Source organism: Thamnophis elegans, chromosome 15 (assembly GCF_009769535.1).
Source record: "Thamnophis elegans isolate rThaEle1 chromosome 15, rThaEle1.pri, whole genome shotgun sequence".
NCBI classification, from domain to species: domain Eukaryota; kingdom Metazoa; phylum Chordata; class Lepidosauria; order Squamata; family Colubridae; genus Thamnophis; species Thamnophis elegans.
In genome coordinates this window covers 48,633,609-48,649,274 of record NC_045555.1, presented here as the reverse complement: position 1 = coordinate 48,649,274, position 15,666 = coordinate 48,633,609, and the positions used below count along the sequence as shown (strand labels likewise).

The 15,666-nt window shown below is 39.3% G+C and overlaps 1 protein-coding gene across 1 annotated transcript in view; it reads right to left on the bottom strand.

Annotated features, from left to right (window-relative positions):
* CFAP46 (cilia and flagella associated protein 46) overlaps window positions 1-15,666 on the bottom strand; it is a 94,036-nt gene that overhangs the window by 50,096 nt on the left and 28,274 nt on the right. Inside the window, 9 exon segments of the mRNA XM_032231705.1 lie at window positions 1,768-1,906; window positions 2,017-2,101; window positions 2,508-2,676; window positions 4,400-4,531; window positions 6,405-6,583; window positions 7,279-7,386; window positions 9,455-9,604; window positions 10,902-11,121; window positions 15,082-15,294. Of these exon segments, the coding sequence (XP_032087596.1) occupies window positions 1,768-1,906; window positions 2,017-2,101; window positions 2,508-2,676; window positions 4,400-4,531; window positions 6,405-6,583; window positions 7,279-7,386; window positions 9,455-9,604; window positions 10,902-11,121; window positions 15,082-15,294 (1,395 nt within the window).

Sequence of the window (15,666 nt, the reverse complement as noted above, 5' to 3'; positions counted from 1 at the left end):
TCCCCGTGGAGATTCGTACCCTCACCACCCTCCAGACCTTCCGCATAGCCTTAAAAACCTGGCTATCCCGTCAGGCCTGGGGTTAAAGACTGTAACCCACCCGAATAGTATGAATGTTGTGCTTTTAATGATGTACTGTCTTATGTGTTAATTGTTTGTTCCCCCTCCCCTTTTCGAGTTGTAAGCCGCCCTGAGTCCCCCCAGGGAAAAGGGCGGCATATAAATAAATTACTCAATACTCAATACTCAATAATTAATAATATGAGAAGTCCTGGTGCTGACTGATGATGTTACCTAGTTGGGTAATGAAATGTCTGCTAGAAAACAACCAGGTTCAGAGAGCACCAATGAGCACCCCTCATTTCAACAAAAGAGCTCCAAATATTCTCTTTTGTCGATGTTAATCGTGTCCTGGAAGCATCCCTTGAGAAAAGGACATTGGAATTCCTTTGGTTAGTCGATTACTAGAACATCTATCGACTGTATATTTCATAATGCATAAAAAAACTGGAAGGGGGAGAAAAAAGCAAGATTGGGGAAGGGATAGTTCAGTGATGGCAAACCTTTTCAGCATCGAGTGCAGAAGCCTGAACACAAACGTGTGTCGGAGCGCCGAAAACCCAAAGACCAATAGCAATAGCAGTTAGATTTATATACCGCTTCACAGAGCTTTACAACCCTCTCTAAGCGGTTTACAGAGTCAGCATATCGCCCCCAACAATCTGGGTCCTCATTTCACCCACCTCGGAAGGATGGAAGGCTGAGTCAACCTTGAGCCGGTGAGATTAGAACAGCCGAACTGCAAATAACAGTCAGCTGAAGTGGCCTGCAGTACTGCACTCTAACCACTGCGCCACCTCGGCTCTTATAAGGCGGCTGGCACTCACTGGCCAGCTGCTCAGTGCTCCAGCATGCGTGGAGATCAATTAGCCAGCGCGCATGCGTGTGCTGGAAACCAAAAGAAAGCTGGCAACAGAGAACTTGCCCACAGAGAGTGCTATGTATGTATGGCGAGTGAAACCTCGGCGAAACGTTGCCAAGACAATTTCAATCTTACACGGGAAAAGACCCGAATACAACAAGACCAGCATACCTACACCCGTGAAAATCTATGTATATGTATGTATGTATGTATGTATGTATGTATGTATGTATGTATGTATGTATGGTGTCACAACCCCTAGTATGCCCAAATATGGGAAGAAGCATACTGCTTCCATTCTCTGTCTATCGGCTCACCCCAGGAGACCATCCAGACAGAAAGCCATTATTTTTACTGTTGCCTTTGTTACATTTGTGTTGCATTTGTGCTGATAAATAAATAAAGGGAGACTAGTATAGATCTATTTCAAGCTATTTAGCTCTCATCAGCTAGCCATACCCTTACTGGGATTTGAACCTGTGCTGTATAACATATTAGGCAGTTGTGTTAGCCACTAAGTCACAAGCTCTATTTAGGGTATGGCTAGCTGATGAGAGCTAAATAGCTTGAAATAGAGCTATACTACTCTCCCTTTATATATTTATCAGCACAAATGCAACATACATACACACACACACACACACACACACACACACACATGCAAGTTTTCCGACTTAAAAAGATGAGAAAGAAGAAGAAAAGGAGAACCATCTAAGTGGAAAGTTTGTCTCTGGGTTAATTCTGGCATTTCAGAATTTTGGATGGTGCTATGTTGCTTAAGATAACCAGAGCCATAAGCAATGCGTATTAAGCGAAATATTTTGCAAACTATCCAAATAACTTACAGCCTGTGCTTTGTGCGAGGAAGAATCTGAACAGCTTCATCTAAAACTTTAAGGCCTGTCTCCCAGTCATTTTTATCAGCATGTGCTTGGAACAGTAACACATATAAGAATGTTCTTAAGGTCAAATCCTCTTCAGCACCTTTGAAATACATTAACACAATGTCTCAAATATTGCAAAATCCATTCAGGTAGGTCATCAGCAAATATAAGCAGGGAGAATGTTTAAAAGATGAAATGATCAAAACCTACCTGGATAAAAATGCCCGTCTGATGGGCTGATGCTCTGGAAATCTATTGTAGGCCACTGATGCAAATGTAACATATTGCCCACTTCCTAAAAACAAAATGAGGTGCTGATTGTAGTGGAAGAGAGGTCATTGACATTTGAATTGCAATTTTGTGAGTATAACAAAATAAACTTCTAGAATAAAAATGGAGGGGAAAAACCCAGGACAATAGAAAACAGGAAACTATCAAGAAGAGAGAGACATGGGAGGTTTCAAACCCTTTCCAAAATTGCCCATTGTGCTGGGAAAGTTAGGTGGTCTAAAGATATTCACTCATTATTTTAGTATGTAAAACATTTATTTATTAATAATAATCAATTATTATAATTTATATTTATTTATGTACCTTTTTGCATTACAATGTAAGATATACATTATTATTTTCCTCATCGGGTTTCGATGTGTTGGAAATCAAATCAGCCACGAATCCAGTAGGAAAGTGCTATTTCTTACCTGCTTACTTTTGGCCTCTGATGCCTTAATGATGCTCTTGAGGATGACTTCAGTGGGTGCTTTGAGGTGCTGTCTGTCTGCTGAAGAACCAATGAAAGGTAAACAAGCATTCCAGAAATTCCGAGCTGCTACCATGGCAAGGTGAAGATTTCCTGCTTCTCCTGCATATCTAAGAAAGTGGAAATAAAGCCACAGGCCTACTGTAGCAGGTTGTAAGCAATACATTACGCAATTGCAATGATTCTGATTAACTACCCTCTTGGATATATTTAGACATTAAGACATTGAGGATGTATTTCAACATTAAGAGCTTAGCCATTAATAAAAATTGTGGAAAACTTTTACCTTTTAATTTCTCTTTTTATCTATCTTTCTATCTATCTATCTTTCTATCTATCTATCATCTATCTATCTATCTATCTATCTATCTATCTATCTATCTATCATCTATCATCTATCTATCTATCTTTCTATCTATCATCTAGCATCTATCTATCTATCTATCTATCTATCTATCTATCTATCTATCTATCTATCTATCTATCTATCTAGCATCTATCTATCTATCTAGCATCTATCTATCTATCTATCTATCTATCATCTATCTATCTATCTATCTATCTATCTCATCTATCTATCTAGAAAAATCATATAACAGAGATAATTTTTAGCAATTTAATCATTCCTGAGATTTTTTCTTCTAAAATAATTTTCTACTGACTCATTAAAAAACTCCCAAGAATATATATACAGACCCCACACATCCTGGACATAAATTGTTTCAACTCCTACCCTCAAAACGACACTATGCACACCATCACTGCACACCAGAATAACTAGACACAAGAACATTTTTTTCCAAAAGCCGTCACTCTGCTAAACAAATAATTCCCTTAACACTGTCAAATTACTTACTCAGTCAGCATTACTATTACTATTCTTCTTCTCATGGTTCCTATCACCCATCTCCTCCCACTTGGTCTCAATCCAACCCACCTCACACGGTTGTTGTTGTGGGGGGAAAAAAAGAAGAAATGGAAGAATTATGTAGAATTTTGGAAACTTTGCATAGACTAAGTCAATTACTTTTTAATATCCTTTATTGAAAATGCATTTTTTAAAAACTATGTCCTCTTGCCCAGTAGCTACTAAACTTTATCTATGTCACATGTCCTAAATACATTTTTAGATTTAATTTTTAATATTTTAATATTTAATCTTTTGACTGGTTTTATACTTTATCAAAAGTTAAAAGTTTTAATTTTATCTAAAGTTATCAAAGGTCACAAGACGAAATTTGATCTGTGAAATTTGTCTCTGCTGTATGTGAAAATTTTAGTTTCTTTAAAATTAACATATTGTGGAAATGTTTATTATTACCTGTCTAAAAAATAAAACCTCGAACTATTTCACAAAGCTGCTGATCTCTCCTTTTTTTAAAAAAAAAATATTTGTTTTCCATAGTCAATTAAATATCCAGAAATAGACATTAAATGATGCCAAACTACATCTGACCTTTAGTCTCATTTTATGGCGCTCTGGCTTTAATTTTTAAAAAATTCAGCATAAGATCTTTCCTGCAACTTGTTAAGTTTCTGAGAGACAGAAAGAAAAATTAAGGAAAAAAAAAATAAGAATAAAGGTTTCACTCCTGAAATAGTTTGGTACAACTTATATTACTTCATGGTTAATGGTTAAATTCTTTATGAGCGGCACCTGTACAATATCACTCAATGTTAATGAAGATTCTGATTTTATTAGTTTATTTCTGTGCTTTCAATACACAGTCGCTATTTGCCTGGGATTTATACATTTGCCGGCGTTCATATTCAGATTTTATTAAAATAAATAAAGATGTTCCAAATAAAAAAAATGAAAAAGTCACAACATACCTTGCACTTTCAACAAAGGACTTTGACGCTGTAACTCGCAAATGTTTTTTGCCAGCCAGGTTTTCCATGATACTCTTCCCTTGAGTACAAAAAGCAATACTCAGCATTTCTTGTCTGGCACTGTAATCATTTCTACATAAAGAAGTCAAAAGCAAACTTTAGACTAATAGACTCAGTTTTCAAGATCCTGCCGGAACAGAGCAAGAAACAGACAATTGAAACTTTCCATCCCCCCGCTTGGGAGGGATAAACGAAATTTGATCTGTGAAATTTGATAGACGAAATTTATGTATTTGTCGGAAGTAAAAGGCACTTCTCATTTTATCAGCTAATGTCGCCATGTGCATCGCTTTGTCTAATTCCTTGTACAAAGAATCTCAGAGCTACAGATAGTCTCCACATACAACGCTTTGTTAAGTGACCGTTCGTAGTTGCAGTGGTGCTGAAAAAAGTGAGTTACGCCTGTTTTTCTCGTTTGTGCACTTTAAAAGAAGCATGGAGAAACTGTGGCAGGTTCAGAGGACAGCTAAAGGAGTCTGAAGAAGCTGCAGCAAGTTTGGAGGATAATTAAAGGATGATAAGGAATCTTTTACAGCCTATGAAGAATAGTTAAAGAAGATCAGCATAGTTAGCTTGCAAAAGACTGAGAGGAATTCTTTTAAAAAGCAGATAAATGTGTATCTGTTCTCTGTTGAAACAAACACAAAACTGGATAAGAACCAACAGGCTGAAAACATGAATTTGAACGTCAAATATATCAATATATTCAATATATTAAACGATGGAACAGTAACAATGACAGATTCCTTCTTGGTGAAGATTTCTAGGCTCTAGATGGCCAGTTGTCAGGAATGGTTTACTGGATTCTTGCCCTGAGCAGAAAGGCAGACTTGATGATTTATATAGTCTCCTCTAACTCAGACTTTTAATTTGAATCTTGCTTTCCTGTTAAGATATCGCCAGTGCAAAGTTAAACAACTATATACCAAGTGGCAAAAATCTGCTTTTAGCATTATCGTACATCAATACAGTGGTATAATAATCGTATCCATTAGAGGTCAGCATTGCTCTATTGAATTTTTTTCTTTAAAAGATGCCTGAAACTAGTTTCCCTCCAATTACTGCTATTTTAATGGAAAGATTTATGATGTATTAAGATGATAGAATAAAAGCCCCTCTTGGGTTAAAGGTGAATTTTAAAAGTTAGAGAAATCTGGAGATGCTTTCCATCTAAAAATTTAATTGAACGCTTCAAAGCATTTCACACAAAATAATATTAAAGAGCAAAATACCAAAATAACACTGTGGAGATCAGAGAAAAGAACGGTTGCGGTTGGTAGGAGGCAGATTCCAACTAATAGTAAGGTGCCTGATAATAATGGGACATAAGATATCAGAGCTTGTTTCTGCATCTGGCGCCATTCTTTCCTCCTTTCTTACCTCTGGTTAGGCAAACCACGAGGGCCATTCGGGCATCTACAATCCTACCTGGATCTCTAAAAGAAGCCTGAATTCACATCACCTGAACATAGTGGCAAAATGATTGAGCTGAACATCACAATCCCTTCTTCTTTCGGAAAGGAGACATTTTTAAGAGAGGGGATAAGAAGACAAAGATTCTGTTGTGCCGATTGCTCCATTCCCCTCAAACCATGTGAAAAATGGTCCCATTCTTCCCAGTTAGATCCCACCCCCCCTTTCAGGAGCTTGGCTTAAAGGACAATCACCATAAACATGGTAGGGAAGGCAAACCAGATTACTCGAGTCCTTAAACAAATTCTGGTCGTGATTCCTTGAAACCTAACGGCCTTAATACGAGGCAGTGCTGGTGGTGTTTAATTTTCGTTAAAAACAAAATAGGGATCATTGGGAAGGTTTTTTTGAGGGGTGGACGGAAACCTTCTGCTAAACATTCAGCTTATATCTGTACCTCCCTCTAGCCAAGAATTATGCAAGTTTTTTTTAAAAAAATAAATCAGTATTTAAAGGTGACTTGTCTACTTACATCCCTTTTTTCTTTGGATCTGTGTTAAATGGCACTTGACCCAATTCCATAATCGTCTGAGCACAAGTTAACACCAGTTCATGGTCATGGAGATTATGTGCAAAATGCATGAGTCTGGTCAGTGTCTGAAGCTCTACAAGCGAGTCTGACCAACTGCACTCCAGAGACATTTTCACCAACTAAAAGTAAGCGGATAAAATATATGCTCATGAATTGATAACATTAATATTTAGCACATCCGGTCTACAATGTTTCAGAATAAAGATTTCAGTGGTGGGTTGCAGGCGGTATGCCCCGGTATGGGTGTACCGGTGCCTTCCCGGGTACCGTTCCGGTATGGTGCTCCGGAGGGCCCGCCCGCCCATTGTCCTTACCTGTCTTTAAACTCTTCACCGCTTCCGCGCACAGTGCGTATAGCACCTGTGCGATGCTCCGCTAAGCAGATGGAGCATCGCGGAGGGTCGCAGAGGTGTCACTGGAGGGTAGGACGCATGCGCACACTGCACGCATTCATCTGGAGGATGCCGGGCCCCATTGCAACCGTACCGGTTGCAACGAGATCCGGAACCCACCACTGAAGGATTTGTACCCTCTTGTAAATAATGGCTATGGGGGAAAATGGTATTGATACAGTAAGTGCATCAAGCTTGGGAATCTGCATTGCAGATCATTAGCAATCCCATATAGGTGTGGGATATAATATACAATAAACCAAATAAATTTAGGAGATGAGCCAAGTAAGTAGTACTTGGAATATATCTCCTTTGAATTTTATTCCAGTTTTTAAAAGGAGAAAATGTTTTCATACTTTTTTTAAAAAAATCTGTATTGGTGGGGGAGAGAAATATGTATGTATGTATGTATATATATGTACCTGAGACACATTGGGAAGTAAAAAGTCCATAAGGCCCAAACCATTGCACGAATACATTTCCAGGCCAATAAAAACCTTCGTCATGGGGCTTGTCCCATCATCATTACTCTGCATAGAAAGAAGAACTAATTCAACAGATAACAAGGCATCATATTAAATAGATACAAATATACATTTTTTTTCTAGAAATCTGCAGGTTAACGGCACTCAACTTCAATCTAGCTTCTCTAACATGTTTCATAGAACAATCTATCATGCAACTCAATTCCAATTTAAAATGAGAGGGCCCAAATGAAGATTAACAAATACATCTTCCCGTTGTGAGAACTTCGGTCTCAGGTTCTGAAAAAAGTAATCCTCGTATTATAGGAATGGGCAATATTTTTGTGCTTTTCTAAAATTAATTTTGGCACCTGAGTCATGGAAAGTATGGTACTAATGTAATAGAAAGATTTTTTTTGGGGGGGGTGTTTTTGGTAATTTGGGTGACATGTTAAGATTAAGCAGGGTTTAAGGTATGCTATTTTTACCAAAAAGTAAGTTAATTGGTGTTATAAGGCTCACATTGGGAAAAAGTTGAGATAATCCTGGTTGGAATCCTCAAGTTCACTGACATTCATGTTTAGCAGGGAATATATGTGTATGTGTGTCCTGCCCATCTAGCAGTTTGAAAACATGCGAATGGAAGTAGATTAATAGGCACCACTTTGGTGGGAAGGAAACAGTGTTTCTGTGCACCTTTGGCATATAGCCACGCTGGCCACATGGCCATAGAAAATGTCTTCAGGCAACGCTGGCCCCTTTGGCCAAGAAACAGGCCTGAGCACTGTGTGCCTTAGAGTTGGAAGCAGCTGGACAGGGAAACATTGACCTTTTTCAATACTGTATGTGTGAAAGAAGGAGAATGGGACAACTTGCCACAGCCAACTCGCTGCGGCCAATTCTCCACAGCCAAATCCTTATGGCCAACTTGTCATGGCTAACTCACTGTGGGACAACTTGCTGCGGGACCATTTAACAATTCTATTAATTGTTCACAATAAATAAAGATTATTTTAATTTCTGCCATTCACCTTCACTATGTCCCTTCTTTTGCATCCTTTCTTTAATGATTTTATCCCACCATTTCTTTGACATTAGTGTAACTCTTCTCCTGCAGGGAGTTGGCCATGGCAAGTTGGCTGTGAGTTGGTCGTAGCGAGTTGGCCATGGGGAATTGTCATACACCCTCTGAAAATAGAGCCATGCCCAAGGTCTACTATCTGATCTGACCCCCCCTCCGTCCGGTGATTAACGCCGACACAGGCTTAGTAGTTTGCCACTTTCAACCTGTTGGCTGGAAGCCCAAAACACGACTCACAGGCAAGAACTTGGCAGCAACCCAGACTCCAACAGACAATGCAGAAAAGAGCTTCTCCAGATTGTTACAAACGGTTGTGTCCTGCAAAAGAACTCATCCCAAAATCTCTTCTTATATACTCTCTTGGGAGGAGCCAAGCCACAACCACTTCATTATCTCTTATGAGTCTGTCTCTGTAACTGCTGCCTCCGTTTCTCCGCCCGACGTTGCCTGGCGTCGGGGACAAACTCCCTTTGATCTTCTCCTCTGCTCCATGCCTCAGGCGCCTCCTGGTGGCCAACCAGCCTCTCTGGTCCCTGTTCTGAGTCTGAACCCTGCACAGGGTCCTCCACATCTTCCATAGCTGACTCATAGGGTTCCTCGCTATCGGAGTCCATCGGCAGCTCCAACGGCTCCTGCTGGGCCACAACAACTATCTATCTATATAAAATGAAATTTCCAGACGGGAGTTCTGTTTTTCAAAGTGGTTCTCCCTGGTGTTAGAAGGACAAGCAATATGAAGACTGCAAGCAGTGTTCGATCTTCGAAATCCCCTTTCTGGCACCCACCTTGTCAAAAAATATCTGTCATAGATTCCTTCAGGTTCTGGTGAGAAACACTAAAGCATGGTGTATGCACTCATATTGGGCTTAAGGTAATTTGTAATACAAAGAACACCCCCGCCCCCCAAGCAAAAAGGAAAGAAAACTAGGAAATTAGGGTGAGGGGAAAAAACACTGCCTCTGTGTACTCTGCGTCATCATCTACCAGCTCTCTGCTGTGACTCTCAGCCATCCAAAGGCGGCCTTTCTACGCCGTGATGGAAAGAACTGGTACCTCCTCCTCCGATCCATGCAGCTTCCCAATCTGTTGCTGAAGTAACTGTTTGGCCTTCACCCAAGTTGCAATGACTTGTTGACGCAGAGCAATAGGCACAGGCTCATCAGGGGCGCTTCCATTAGGCAAACGCATAGCAAATTCACAGACCTAGAAGAAATTATTTTATAAATGCTATCATAAAAAAATAAAAAATAAAGCAGAAGCATATTAACAAATTTTGGGGAGCATGAGATGGAGAAGTGAACATCTGTTTTACTGATAAATAGTGCTTCCATCAAATAAACTAGGATTGTCGGTTTGCCAAATGTAACAACATTTGTTTATTTATTTGTTTATCCATCCATCCAATTTATATGGCAGCCAATATCAACAAGTGACTCCAAGTAGCAAACAGAATTAAAATAAAATAAAACAAACATTCATCCAAACCACTTATACAACCAAGAAGTGAATCTTTAAATACAGGTGGGGGCTTCAGGCCCAGAATCAGATCTTTAGGACTTTATGAATGTCCAGCTGGGTTGGAGCTATCCCGGGGGTGAATTTTCCATAAGGTGGGAGCTATGGCCGAAAAGGCTCCTTAGTTCACCATCAGGCATTCTTTAACCAGTAGGAGCCTAAGCAAACCAATGGGCTTCCTCAGATCGAATGGTCCAAAGAACTGAGAAAAGACATGGACCCTCAAGTAACCTGATCCTAATCCATGAAAGGCTTTAAATGTGTCAACCAACGGTGGGATGCAAAAAATTTTTACTACTGGTTCTGTGGGCTTGGTGAGTATGGCATGGCATGGCAGGGAAAGGATTCCCACTCCAGGGGAAGGTTGCTGCAAAATCCCCATTTCTTCCTGATCAGCTGGGACTCGGGAGGCAAAGAATAGATGGGGGCGGGGCCAGTCAGAGGTGGTATTTAATGGTTCTCCGAACTACTCTAAATTTCCGCTATCAGTTCCCCAGAACTGGTCAGAAACTGCTGAATACCGCCTCCAGCCAGCATCTTGAGTTGCATATGGAAGCCTACTGCCAAGTGACGCATGCCATTGAATGCATGTGTTGCTGGATTCTGCCCAGGTTGAAACATCTGAATGCTCTTCAACAGAGTCCATTGCAGTAATCCAGATGAGAGGGCATAAGGGCATGAGTGACAGTGGACAGGGCCTCCCGGTTCTAGGAATGTGCACCCAGCCTTGCTTGGCTTAAACCAAAGCTTAAATTCTTAGATTTGTAAGAAACATCTTCCTCATTTGGCCCCTTCTCTTGCTTCCAACAAAAATGCTTTTACACACTCCATGAAAGAAAGAACAGACATTAACACTGAAGCTACTTCATGCGAACAGCCTCTAATGAACTGGTAGTTAACCGAATCTGCCCACACTAGTTGAAGCAGATTTTTAATCATGAATAAGTTGCTGTTATACAGAAAACCACTATGATAAGGAATATACCTCTACGGCTGCTTTAATATCGTGGAGTCCAGCTGGATCCACAGGTAGAATTAGAGCAGTGAGTGATTTATCATGTCCTTTTAAGGCAGTCTTTTTGCGTTTGGCGGGCCCTTCCTCGTTCAGTTTCTTTTCATCCGTTTTGGAAAGCCTTTTGGGAATCCAAGGAAGAATCAGCCCTCTTGCCAGAGCGTTGCACAAGGTTGCTAAAACAGTGCAATTCCTGCACAAAAGAAAACAAACAAAAGGAAGAGAAAGGGTTTAAAGTTAGTATCCTAAACCAAGTCAAGATATGCATTCATTAATACCAAACATGTAACAGATTTGTTAACAGTAAGTATTTATTTTGTTCAGGCAGATCCATCCTCAGAATACAAGTCTCCGAATACTATTTGTACAGCCTTCAATTCCATAATTAGTATTTCTGTTTCCAGCTACTGTATACCGTCGTGTTCCAGCCCCATCATGTATGCTGGACAGACGTAATATGCTGCCCGTAGATACAAAAAGGAAAAAAGAAAGAGTATAGACAATTTTCCAATAAAAAAAATAGTATATTACAGCTAGAAACAATTGTGGAGGAGATTGTTTGGCTTATTATTCCTTCTTTCAGAGCACTTCATCAAGAGTGAAAGAGGAAAAAACACGCATAGAAAATGCTTTAACCAAAAAGTAAGGAAAAAGGAAAAAGACAAATAGTATGGTATATCATGATAACAATACAATCAGTTATCACCTTTGGGATATAAGTTGAGCAATAAATAAGCAAACTGTAGCCCTAAAGAAAGAATGGAAAAAACACTAAGTCCAATTCATTTTGTAGCCAATAATCTCAATTCTCAGCACGGCTGAAGAGGGAGAGCGGGCTATGATAAAATATCCAGGAGCCACCTTTTATTGATATCAAATAAAATCTATTTACTGGTGTAAGTCACTTAAACATTTGGATCCAGAGACACCTACAACAGTTCAACTTTTTAACAGCAATTAAAGAGCAGTAACATTTTGGTTGAAATGCAAAGTATTTTCCTCCTTTTGAGTGATTAATTAGAGCCTGGAAAATAATTTGGGGATTGAAAAAAACACCTTTCTTTTCCAGACTTAAAGAGTTCGGAAATAGAAAGACATTAGACGTATCCAATATTTTAAAACACTGTCCATAAATAAAATAGTGAATTAAAAATGCTTGGACTTCATCTTCAGTCTGAACTCTGTCAAACTCAAAGCCTGTGGGCCGCATCCGGCCAACAGGATGCTTAGATCTGGCCCAGGGGCGCCTTGGAAATAGTGAAGGATTTGGATCTGGCTGCGGTGCCTGTGCTCGTGGCCCTCCCAGCTCCGTTTTCACTGGCAGAGGATGCCCCCCCCCAGGCCCACCCTGGCCACACCCACCCCAGCCATGCCAATTCGGCCCCCAAGGTCAAAGACAACCCTGATGAGGCCCTCAATGAAATTAAGCTTGATAGCCCTGCTGTAGATGAATCTGCTCATATAGATAGCAAAATGGTGAGTGATTTATGCCCAAACACCCAGTTTGCTTTAACTGGGATATAGCATTATTTTAATGGTACGCTATGTAACATAATGAAAATGATTCTCCTCAGTCATCTTGAGCTGAGAGCAAAGTATATAAACTCAAGCTTTTTAATTTGTTAAACAGATGGAAGCAAGGAAAAGAATTACTAGAATTTTTCATGAACTCAGAATTAACCTTACATAAAAGAACAATTTCAGAATAAATAATTAAAAAACAGCAAATTAAACTACCACAGAAGTAGCTTTAGGAGAAACCACTTACCAAACAATTTACCTCTGGAGCATAAGCTGTTGTTAATTTACATAGCATTATGTATTCAGGATATTGGCTCACTGTCAACCAATATTAGAGTTGAGAACCTGAGTGCTTACAGATGAACAGCAAAAGGCAGCGTCTCATAGACAGTTAATAGTTTTTGAAATTCAGCATCAGACACCACTTTTTTCAACTTTCAAGACAAACTACCAGCTTGAAATATCCTGGAGATGCAAATAACGATTTACCCAGATCTGCCTTCCAGTGAACTGAATTTAAGAAAATATTTTGATTTGGAATGTATTTCGGCAAGAAATAGGATTGTTATCTAGCAATCTTCTTTCTTTCTTTTGGGGATGAAAATTGAAAGATCATTTTCTATTGTAGTTCTCAAAGACTCTGTGCTTATCAGATAAAAAACAAACTTCTTATTTCCCTTTTTCTTTTAACAGTTGCTGCTACTTATTTTTTTAATGTTATTTCCAAGTATTGGCAGAAGTAACTTAAATGAAACTGGCGGTTATAAGTAGAGTCCGTCCGTCCGTCCTTCCTTCCGTCCTTCCTTCCTTCCTTCCTTCCTTCCTTCCGCCTGTTTAGTACATTAGCTAGGATATTGGTAGTTGGATACTTTCTTTTATATCATTTTTTTGTTTTTGTTTAATTATTTTTAGTTTAGATACATATTCATTATTTAAATATTTTCTATTTATGTATCTATTTATTAAGCCTAGTACAGCATAAAAAGTGAAAAACTATTTTGTCTACATGGAGGCAGGGCACTTACAGTAATCAGCTGGAATGTAAACAATTTCAGACTGAAAAGAAAGGAGGGACGAGATGAAAAATTTTTTTAAACCAGTTATGAAAGACAAATTCCCTTGGCTTCTAAAGAGGCCTAAATGTCTACAAATATTGCAAATTAGCAAGTGCCTAAAAAGGGGAAGTCAGAAATATCAAAAGTCCTTTTTACTTTTGCTCATTTATCTATTTTTTTCCCTTTCCTACAAACACACAGAGGATTCCAAAATCGTTGAAGATTTTAATATTAAGTAATCAGTTTAAGATCAAAACCTCTATTATGCAACAAAAACTTTTTTATGCTCAACTTCTAAACTCAACTCCTAAATTGTAACTAATTACGATAGGACATTTTTCTTTCTCTCCTTTCTTCTCAATACTCTTAGCTATGTACCTGAATGTTAATAATATTTAATTATATGTAAATATCATAAATGAAAGAATTCAATGTACAGCAATGAAAGGAGGGGAAGAACTAAAGTTATATATGCTCAGTTTTCAAGAGACTGAAGGTGATGCAACCGAAGGGGTACGCCTACTGAAAGAAGCCTGGTTTTCCAACAATAACTCCATCAAAAGGCACATCGACCTGCTACCAGCTCACCAGGCATTGAGGCACCAGGAAAGATCCTGCAGGATGAGCAGAGACCTATCGACCTATCGATTCCTATCGGGGAGTAGAGATCGACAGCGCACACACACACACACACCTCTTTGGGCAAGCAGATTTGTCCTGCAGAGGCAAAGCCAGCCTGGGCCGAATACCGAAAAGCCCGGTGGAGCTGCTTCCAGCCATATGAGACATGGACAATGAAGAACGAGCCGGGCTGATTACAGGATCACCAGCAAAACAACAAATGAATCTGATATATCAAATATACCTGTGAGGCAGAGGAGTGGTGGTTTGGGGGGGGGGGGCAGAGAGAATGCTGTTAAAGCAACTTCTGACAGCTCAGCATCATTCCCTGGGGATGAGCTGTCCCAGCGGTGGGCGATAGGGGAGGAGGCAACAGGAGCTAAGCCTCCATCGTCTGAACATGTCTGAAGCAAAAGTGACCGAGCTAATAACAGGCGGGAGGTGAGTGGATGGGCCTCTTCACGCCTGCAAAGGCCAAAGTGATCAGTGATGTATAAAGGCAAATATCTCTTCAATGGTAGTTTTTACACTCTGACGATGAGAAAGCTATGTGGATAATATATTTTAAGTTCCGGAGATGGTAATGTCTGTCTCTTCTTTTATAGCTATACCTGGAACTCATATTCTTAGAATAGTTATGGATGTATGGATGTACGTGATTTGTAACACAATTAGACAAAATAATACATAGCATGAGAGATCTGACTAGTTAAGTATCTACATTGTGCAGAAACACCCAGTGTATCTCATCAGCCAGCAATAATAACAAGTGGCATTATTCAAATGGAGAACTATAAAGGCTTCCCTTAGTAAAAAAAAAGCATTCATCTGTTAACATCACTGTTACCTATCTAAAATCAACAATATTCTTACAACAAAAGGACATTAAAGGATATACCTTCTTTTTATGAACCTTAAAAACATCAAACACCCAACTAAACTCTCATAAAACTTACCCAAAATTCCCAATATTCTTAACAGCATTGAAAAGAATCTGAAAGGGTTCAACAAGTTCTCTCTGCCTTTTTGAAATAATCAGATGCTTATTGTGATTTAAGACATACACCACGGTGTTATGTACAATCCAGGCTTCATTTAACTCCTCTCCAATTCTGACAGCTCGTAGAAAGTTTTCCATAGCATATTGAGATAAGCGGTTTATCCAGTTGCTTAATAAGTAGAAATGTAAATTATTAAATTGCCAAAAAGAAAAGCAAAAGAAAGAGAAGACAATTCATTGCATATACTGTATGGTCAGGGAAACATCTGAAACATAATTATTTTTTCAATCTATGAAACGTAACTATTTTCAAATAATATATTATCATAAAATTCTTCTATAGAGCCGTGGTGGCGGAGTGGTTAGAATGCAGTACTGCAGGCTACTTCTGCTGACTGCCTGCTGACTGTAGTTTGGCAGTTCGAATCTCACCAGGCTCAAGGTTGACCATCCTTCCATCCTTCCGAGGCTGGTAAATTGAGGACCCAGATTGTGGGGGGCAATAGCTGACTCTGTAAACCGCTTAGAGAGGGCTGTAAAG